Here is a 10091-nt window from a genome sequence, read left to right as displayed (position 1 = left end):
CTCCATAATGCAATAATATTAATTTTTTGTAAAACACTCAGTTACATTATTATTTACTCTACATTTCCCTCTACATAAAGATAAGCTAAAATGTACGACACAAAGTAAAGAAGCAAAAAAATATTACAAGTACAAATCTTTTATTTTTAAATCTTTATTGTATCTTTAATACTTGACATAAAATTGTTTAATAAATATTTAACATTTTTATTATAAAATACTTACTAAAATCTACCCCACAAGAAAATAATTGCTGCATGCACTTCCAGTTCATCCAAGTGATCTGCAATCACATCGAAATGTGATATAGATATATAATTGGAAAAAATAAATAATACACTTACCTTATTTATTTATAATTTATATTTATTTTTTTTAACAGTTTAATACATATTTTTATTATAATATTTAAAATAAATATTGACAACCACCAACCAACTGAATGCACGTTTGTGAGAATCATAATAAACCAAAGAAACAGCGAATAAAGATGGAGTTAGACAGTAAGTAACGCAAGAAATTAAGAAGAAACGAAATGAAAATTTTGCTTTATATTAAGGCGGTGTTAAGGCTCAGTTAGACGATAGGTAACGTAAGAGATTAATTCAAAGCGAAATGCAGAACCATCTAAACTTGTGTTTTTGATTGGTTTTGCATTTCGCATTGATTTGAATTCTTACGGTACGTACCGACTAGCTGAGCCTTAAGACTGCACAAAGAGATGCAAAAGAAAGCTAAAAGTGCAGCTTAAACACTGCACGTGATAGAAAAATTGCAAACGACAAAATAAGCAAGAACAGCTGTAGATCCTAGTCGAATGACCTAATATATATTGACAGAAGGCTGACTTGGATTAAACACAATAAAAACAAAAAATTCAAGTAAAATTTAAATCACAGCATCTTCATTCACTTATTTATAAAAATTCTAACCTAAGTCTGGAAAATAAAGTCCTGGTATATAATTTAATCTTAAAACCTATATGGTCCTATGGCATAGAAATCTGGAGTTTTGCATGCGCTTCTAATATCGAATAAATACAAAGAGTTCAAAACAAAAAAATTTTGACAAATAACCGGCGCTTCTTAGTATCTCAAAAATGTACATTAAATACACAGCGATCACGGAATCGCAATAGCTGCAGATGTCATTAGAACGTGCGGTTAATGGCGCAACAGCTGCTTTCTGTTGTCACAATATCCAGACTAAATCGAAAAAGCTTTATTCCATCTTAACGTAATTTTGTTATAACTATAACTTTTGTTTAAAAAAAAAATAATTCATTTGATTTTATTATATATTTTAACTTCATTTTTGCACCTGCTAATTGCATTATTATGTTTAGTTTTTTAGATGGGATTAATAATTTTTAATTTCTATTCAGAAAGATACAATTAACAATAAAAGAAAAAAATATTATAAAAGTTAGAAGCATTGAATTATAAAACAATTTCACATTAATTAAAACAAGAATTGCTTTCAATATCAAAATAAATTTATTATATTAGTTCTTAATTCAAACAACAAAAACAATGCAACAAGTATATACATGAATATATAATATAAAAAAAAATTTAATTTAAAAATAAAAACAATTTTAATTTAAAAATAAAAAAAATTTTAATTTAAAAATAAAAAAAATTTTAATTTAAAAATAAAAAAATTTTAATTTAAAAATAAAAAAAATTTAATTAAAAAAAAGAACAATATTAAATCTTAATTCAAAAAATATAAATAAACACTTTTGTAAAATTTAAAAAAAAGTTGTGGAAAAAAACCAGCCGAAAAAATATAAATAAAATATGGAAAATATAAATAAAATATAGACAGAAAAAAAAACTGATTTTGTTCTTTGTTTTTGGTTATTGTTTTATAATAACAAAACCAGAATAACCAATAATTTCACTAAAATGATTCATAAAAACTAGACACTTAAAACAACACAATAAAAATATTTTAACTAACAGTAATATAAAGATAAAAAAAAATTATATTCATTTAATTATTAAAAATTTTTATAAAAGAAATTGGATGCGAGACCACTTTAAACATTATGTAAATAATATAAATAAAATTCGCCATATGAGCTAAATATTTATTAACTAAAATTAATATAATTTATAATGTTAGCATAATATCTATGTTATGTATATGATTAAATAACTTTAAAAGTTCTATTTAAAATATACAGAAAATTTGTACTGTGTAAGTAGGGCAGGAGAGGTTAGTCTTAGAATAAAGCTTTTGGTTTTTTGATTTACTTCTTAACAGCATTGTTGTCTTTAAGTTTCTTAAATAGTTCAACTGCCTTTTCTTTGTTCTTATCCATGAGATTTTTTTGTTTCTCACGTTGTGGTATAACCTCAGTCTTTGTGGTATTCTTAAGAAACATTGCAGCACCTTTGGATTCTAAGCTATTTGCATCCGATTTATCTGAACCGATAACATTGGGACCTTTTGCACGTTTGCTTATTGTTGGCTCCTCGATTTGTAAAGATTCTTCAACACTCTTTGTATTCGTCGTAATATTTGTACGCTTGCGTAGTGGTTTATGATTATGGATAGACTCTTTACAAATGTTTGCTTGTGCCACCATTCTCTTGCTACTCCGAGTATTATCTAAACTTTCTCTTGTTGCTTTAGTTTCAATCTGCTCTATTACGTCATTATCTTTAATATTGGAAACTGCTGGTTTTTCGATATGTGTTGCGGAAGTTGTATTTTTAGTCTCTTTTTTAGAACGAACTCCAGCAGCTGTATTTTTCGGTTTTTTCACACCATCATCCAAATTACTCTTATTTTTTTTATTTCGGCTATTATTTTTGGACACTTGTTTTTGGTTTGTAGTCAAAGCCTTTTTCGTTGAAATGTCATCTTCAGCAATTGTGTCATCATGTGATGAAGCATCTTGATCAGTTAATGGTTTATTTCTACTAGTTTTCTTTTTTCTGTTACGCTTGGCTATATCCTCGACCACAATGTCTTGTTCTCCGGCATTAACCATGTTTCTGATCGCATTTTGTACACGTTTGCTAACTTGTAGCTCCTGAGCACGTACAAACTTTTTGGCAGCAAAATAATTTCGTATAGACTTCTGTGTCGTTTTTTGGTTTAATTTATTCAATACGGGTTTCAAAATAGTTTCTGTCTTTTCTCTTGTCCAGCTCATTTTTTTACGGGTAAATCCAATAATTCCATCCAAGTCCGGTTGACCCCATTTGAAGGCATCTTTAATTTCATCTACTTTGGGTGATAAATATGCTTCAATCACCTGTAAAATTCAATTAAAATATTATTTAGACGACAATTTATTTCAACTAACTTACTGCTAAACTTGGGAAACCTTCAGGTATTTGTATTTTTTCTAATTTCTTTTTCAGCGAGACACGTGTTAAAGTACCAGGTGATATGGTTGCTGAATTTTGATGTAATAAAGCCCATTCTTGAAATTCTTGCAAAGATTTTAAAGTTTTCATAATGTTGATTCTATTATTTTCAGCGTATTCGCCTTTTAACGAAAATTCTGATAAAATTTCTAAACCTAATGTTGTTCCAATACCGTGAATGCCTAGAATTAAAAAAAAAGAAAAAAATTCAAATAAATAACAAACATGTTGTTGTTGTTATATTCCGATGTATATAGCAGGGATTATGAATGGAATTACAAGCAGAAAAAGGGTTGAGTATATAGGTAGATGTTAATTGAAACTACCCTAAGTCTAGGTGAGGATACGTGACAGTTTCAATGAATTGAAGCCAAAATCATATTCTGTGTAACCTCTCTTAAACGGACACAGACGGGTTTAGCAATTGTATTCTGTTAAGAGAACTACATGAAAAATTAAAACCGAGTATTATTATTATTGCTAGTTTAGAGAGTTGTCCATTTAATAGAGTTTTCAATGTATTAATATATATAAAAAAATGTTATTAAAATAAATACCTAAAGTATAGTCGCTCCCAACAAGGCATGCTAATTGCACAAGTTTTTTTCTATCGCAGTGATAAAAGTTTATAATTTCTTCGGCTTTAAATTCATACACATGTTTCTTATTATCGAAGAAATTTTTATAGACTGTACGTCCACCAAATAGCCAAATATCACTGTCGTCAGTGATAGTACCATGGGTTATATGGTGTTCATCTAAGAAAGCGCACTGCGCTTCTGCTTCCATTGGTGCTACAATATAAGGTATACCAAATAAACGCAACAGTTCCTGACAGTCACTTATCATTCGCTGCGATATTGTCATGCCCATACGCTCTTTGCGGTTCCTTTGCAACTCAAACTCCTTGCGTTGCTCTTGTATGTCATGTAGTTGTTGTAATTGTTCACTTATATCCTAGAATAAAGTAATTTAAAGTAAAAATAATTAAATAAGTGTTCAAATATTTACAATGTCCTGCAGTTGAAAGGTATTTTCTGTTATATGCTCAACTTTTGCATCTGTTTCAGACGCCTCCTTTAGTGGTTTACATATGTGGTCTGGAGTTTTTAGTGACCCATTAATATCATCGTTGTTTTTTTCGATTTTTTCGAAAGCATTGGATGAATCAACACTTACATGCTCGTTTATGATTTCCAAATCCTTTATATTTTTTTCCGAAACCTCGTCGACTTCATTCACGTTTGGTTTTATTTCATTTGCGACTGGTTTTGTATTAAAATTACTATTAGTAAGTAACTCGGCAGTATTTTCAATATCTTGTTCTTCTGCTATTGATGAAAGAGGACTTGTTATATGATTATCAGTTTTGACATCACACGCTATATCCATGTTCGATCTCATTGTTGGTTCTAATGATATAGTCTTTTGCATTTGGACTAAAGTTTCTTTAATTTTACATTCATTTTTATTTTCATCATCTGAAATCTCTATTGCAGGCGATTCAGAGGCATTTTTAGTATCCTGGGCACTTGTGTTAGGTTTTTTCGGTGTTGTAGTTATTCTGTCCTCTAGTGCTTTTTGAAATTTACTTAATTCACTTTTCATCTGTAGATGAGGATTTATTGTCGTCGTTGCCGTATCATCATACCTAATTTTTTCTGTTGCTGGAGTAAATGTAAAAAATAACACATATGCAGAGCATTAAAATGTTTTGAAAGAAGAGTATTATATATAGTAGAGAAATACAAACAGTAAAACTTTTATTTTAATTAAAATTATGTTTATTGCCGAATATGCACAATGGAAATCTGTGATCTTTTCAAAAATTTCAGAATGCCAGTGTCACGTTTGGAACTTAGAATCTTAAAATGTGTGTTAATCGCATAAGGAACAGCAATTATATTTTTTATTTAAAATAATCTCTTTCTCATATTTGACTTTAAATCAATCTAATTGTTTTAATTTGTCTTAAATAGACTTCATAGGTTATTCCTTTACCTTGTGTTGAACTAATATCCGGTACTTCTTCAAAATCGCTATCATCAGATGATGATGATTCCACAACTAAACAGTCAGGTTTTTCTATATTTTCGTTTATATTTTTTTGTTGCAACAGTGGCAAAAGATTTTCTGTTTAATAAATAAATATGATTAAAAGATTGTTCAAGTAAAATATTGTAAGCATACCAGCACCTTCATTGGAGGGAACTTCAATTAAATCGTCATCATCAGAGTCAATAATGTTTACTGTAGAGTCACTGAAAAATGTGTATCCAATTTAATACATATGCAACTCTAATAACGTTATACTTTTAATATCTATTATTAATTTTTGAATTATTATTATTATTTTTAAATTATTTCTCGAGTAACAATTATAAAAGTTTATTCATATTACTAGTGCAAAGTGGCAGCGACAAAAGACAATTTTCCAAAATATATTTCGTTATTGTTGCATATTGCTTACTGTTATTATGATAGGTTAGGTTGGAGTGGCGGCCTTGTGACCAAGGTCCACTTACTTTTTTTATGATATTTAGCTATGATATAGAACACGTTGCTAAAAATTTCTATAATATTTTACAGATCATGTGGGTGGTATTAATATTACCAAATGACAAAGTAATTATATAAAAAAAAACAACAAAAAGATTTTTGAACAGTTGTGAACTATAAGAACAAAATTTTTATTATTGATTAATTAAATTGAAATTCAAAAATTAAAAATTTATTGTTTTTTAGGATTTTAATTTCCTAATAATAATAAAAGTTCCTAATAATATTAGGAACTCTATTAAGAAAATAGTTTCTTTCGTCATAATTGATTTTGAAATCAAATTTAAAAAAGAACATATTTATCATATAAGACTTAAAACAAAATACCTTTTTATAGTTTCTGACTTATAAACAATTTAACACATAAAAATAATGAAATAAATATACATTTTTTTCATTACCATTTATCTTCTTTTACGTTGCTTTCGAAATTCATTGAAATTTGTGTACTATCCATTATATGTTCCACCTCCTCCATATTTACATGCCCGTATTCAATCATATAAGCTCGTGCTGGCCCAACCGCAGTATCTTTTAAATGTTTTCGTTGTATTGCATTTAAGCGTAGTGGCTCACTTTTCGTTTTTTCCCGACTTTCAAGATCTTCCAAAGAAAGTGCTATTGCAAGTTCGAAATCAATTTGTTCCTGTTCAGTACCTGTAATCTGTTTTATTGCTTTTTTAAAACCTTGTTTATAATCTTCAATATCTTTCTCATTTTTATCAATTTGCTTAACATCTGCAACATCTTCAACTTCCACAATTTGCTTAACATCTGCTGTATCTTTTATTTCTTTTTCAATTGCAAGTTCTGAAGTAGTTTCAGTTTGAGGTGTTATTTTTTGTTTATCGGATAATTTAATGTTTTTCTTTAAATTTTCCATTTCTGATTTACGTTTCAAATCACGTACTAACCAAAAACGAGTATGTTCATCTGATGATATGGTGGCAGACTCTATGAAATAAAAAAAAATAACTTTAGATAATTAACCTAAAATTAAATATTTTTAATATTTTTTTCTTACTAGCTAAGGCATCACTTGGCTGAATAACACCTGATTCTATAAAGATGTTTTCTATATCTGACATATTTATGGTTTTGCCACCCATTTCTTCTTGTGCCTCTTTCATGCTTTTTTGTACCTGAAATTTTTTTAGTAAACGCTTCATTTGTAAACTGCTGAAATCGTCACCTTTCGACGGCAGCTCATGTATACGTCCCCATGAAGATTGTTTATGGGTTTCTTTTATTTCAGTTAAGAGCTCGTAGCGCGTGTCAGCTGGTAAACTTTTGAAATGTTCATTTTCAATGTCTATTTGTTCTAAATTATTTTTATAGCTATAACGCAAACTAGACTCGTCTGTGCTGCTACTATCCATTGAAGTGCTGAGAAAATCATTCGATGTGTCTTCAAAACTACTCTCATCGTACTCGTTACTTTCTAAACTATTATTTCCATTATTACTAGGTAGTTCGGGTAGTTTGAAGATGTCCTCTTCTTCCTTACGTCTTGATTGCTTAATGGGCGATTTTTGTAACAAACTAATTACTTGTTCTCCTAAATGTTGTTTCACAATATTTTCTTTAGCTAAATTTTGAAGCATTAAACGCTCTATTTTATTAGCGTCCTGATTTAATTTACTACGATTTTTCTGGCGACGTTTCTATAAAAATAAATAAAAAATATATTTTTACTAAAAATATATTATAAAATCAATAGCGTTAAATCATTCTACGACATGTTATTGGAGGAGACAGTTATAAGGTCCTAGGACGTTATATTGTTTTTGCAGCTTGTAAGATACTACTGCTTTTCAAAAGTTCAAGAGAGAGACTTTGTGCGGATTAGTACTAAAGAAAATATATGCAATTCGCCAAAATTGATTTATATATGCATAACATAAGATATCCTTGTTCTGTGGTTGCTTGTTTGTATTTTTAGTTTTTGTACAATATAACAATAAAATCTGCTACATCGATGATGGGACCGAAACTTTTTTGTGGACTGGGATATAGCATGCTCCTTTCTCTCATAAAAATAAAGGAGAACCTAAATAAAAAGGATTACTGGGCTAATATACCAGGATTAACACAACCCAAATCTCTTATTGGTACCTATAACAATTAAAGATACCAGTATTATATGAACTTATCAAAAGAAAAGCTTAGAATCCTACAGGGCACTGTAAACTAAAATACCACCTTACAAGACTGGGTATACATACGGATGCAAACTGCAGATTCTGTGAAGAGAATGAGGAGTCGGCCACACATGTGTTGTTAGAATGCCCTGCGCTAATGCACATACGGAATAGGTTTCTGGGAATGTATATTCTTACGGAAGAGTCAATAAAACTCTGTAAATATACTCCTTTCCTTATTGAAAAGGAAAAATTTCGTTTAAAGATTTGGAAAAAAAACTACTACTTCCAGCAGGAAGGACAGACAAGACATTTTAGATTTGTTGATAATATTCCAAACTTGTCTGCTTATGTTCGTCACAAATCGTATATTACAAATCTTCAAGTCAGGATTAAATTAGCGAGGCAAATGATTATAGGTATTGATTGCCTGAGTATATGACTGCGTTGGTAAGGTTGGCATTTATACTTGCTTCAATATAAGATTATTTCAAAAAAATAAATGAAAGAAACTTACGATTGTGTCCAGTTTTAATACCGGCACGCGGCCATCGAATACAAACACCGGTCGTATGCGATAATTCAGTAATTTGCATATTCTACTAAACAAACCTAGCACGTGAGCATCTTGCCGAGCAGCACCTGTGCTATCTTGAAAGCCCTTCGTTACTTGATGCAACCAAATGGATATATCTGAAGGCATAAATATAGGTGCATATGACTCGATTTCATCAAATTTCGTCAGAGCGTTTTATTTACCTATGGCTAATATTTTTCCTTCAAGTGATTCAACGGGCACTGGCTTGCCGCAGTTGTCAAGAAGTTGCCACAGACCAGTTACTCCCATCTTTAGTTTAATTATTTAAATTTGCACAAAACTATTTACAACAAAAATACCTGCCGTGCACTAAATTTTGTATTTCAATGTAATATGTCATTTGACGGGGTTGCTTTGTCCAAATAATGAGATGAACTTAATCAAAATAGTGTAGTGATGCAAATGGTAGTATAATAAGAGTTGTATTCAAATGGAGTATTTAAATTAAAACAGATCATTTTATTTTTTGGTAGATGAATAGTAAAGAAGATAAAGAAAAGAATCATGAAAGCACGATATAGACGATGCTATATGTATGCACACCACAATGCACTATTTTACCCACCTGGTTCTTACTCACCACGATGTTTACTAAAGTAAGAGCACTTTTCGAGAAATTTCGTTGTTTGTTTTGGTTTTTTGACATTAAAAATCCGTTACGAAAAAAAGCGTCAAAGTTGCAAATAGGTGTGCACCTATTACCAGTGAAACAAAAATAAGACAGAATGGGATTTTAATTACAAAAACATTAATTTATTAATGTAATTATTTTATAAAAATATAAGAAACATAATTAAAAAAAAATTTATTTACAGATGAAACAGAAGTACGTACTTGAATGTTTAAATTTTAAACATTTCTATATTTTTTTGACGGATTATCGAAGGTAAATTATTAATTAAAAATAATACAATTCATTGTTATAGAAAAAATTGAGTACATAAATATACTAACATTTTAGAAACTTAGTTTTATATAGCATATTAAAAATTTATATATAAATTGCAGTGTTATGTCTTATGTTGAGACTTTTCCGAGTTAGTGCATCTGAGCACTTTTACTTTATGATGACTGGGAGATTTCTGCAGAGTCCCACCCATCTCACTGACTAATATGAGTATTCCTCATAATCTTCGTGATTATTCAATGATTGATCTAAGATCTGCGTTCTGTGCGGTTAATGATTACTCTGAGATTAGATAGTGCTAAGTAGAGCAGCAGTGAAATTGATATAAAAAATAATGCCTATTGGGCATAGGCGAAAGAATCAATGCATCAGTGATGATGCATCGATACTTTGGAATCAACAATCAATACCATTACCATATCAAGTAAATGTATTATTATGTATTGTATGTCATAGGAAAATTATAGATGCATCATTTTGAATGACACTTTTTCGATGTA

General features: G+C 29.5%; 1 protein-coding gene across 2 annotated transcripts; it reads right to left on the bottom strand.

Annotated features, from left to right (window-relative positions):
- Window positions 1-2082: 2082 nt before the first annotated feature.
- On the bottom strand, window positions 2083-9019 carry LOC119687916 (DNA repair protein complementing XP-G cells homolog). 2 transcript variants are annotated; one of them, XM_038102468.1, is made up of 10 exons: window positions 8846-9019; window positions 8604-8779; window positions 6970-7609; window positions 6347-6899; window positions 5577-5647; window positions 5388-5519; window positions 4398-5053; window positions 3944-4343; window positions 3327-3568; window positions 2083-3271 (listed from the first exon to the last, which is right to left on the bottom strand). In XM_038102468.1, exons 1-10 carry the CDS (start codon window positions 8931-8933, stop codon window positions 2258-2260), a joined length of 3972 nt encoding a protein of 1323 aa, XP_037958396.1. In that variant the 5' UTR covers window positions 8934-9019; the 3' UTR covers window positions 2083-2257. The 2 variants fall into 2 exon arrangements, with proteins under 2 accessions (XP_037958396.1, XP_037958397.1); XM_038102469.1 differs by lacking the exons at window positions 8604-8779; window positions 8846-9019 and having other exon boundaries at window positions 6970-7087; window positions 7138-7247.
- Between the last annotated feature and the right edge of the window lie 1072 nt (window positions 9020-10091).

This window comes from Teleopsis dalmanni, chromosome X, assembly GCF_002237135.1.
Source record: "Teleopsis dalmanni isolate 2A chromosome X, ASM223713v2, whole genome shotgun sequence".
Classification (NCBI taxonomy): domain Eukaryota; kingdom Metazoa; phylum Arthropoda; class Insecta; order Diptera; family Diopsidae; genus Teleopsis; species Teleopsis dalmanni.
This window is presented reverse-complemented; position numbering and strand designations above follow the sequence as displayed.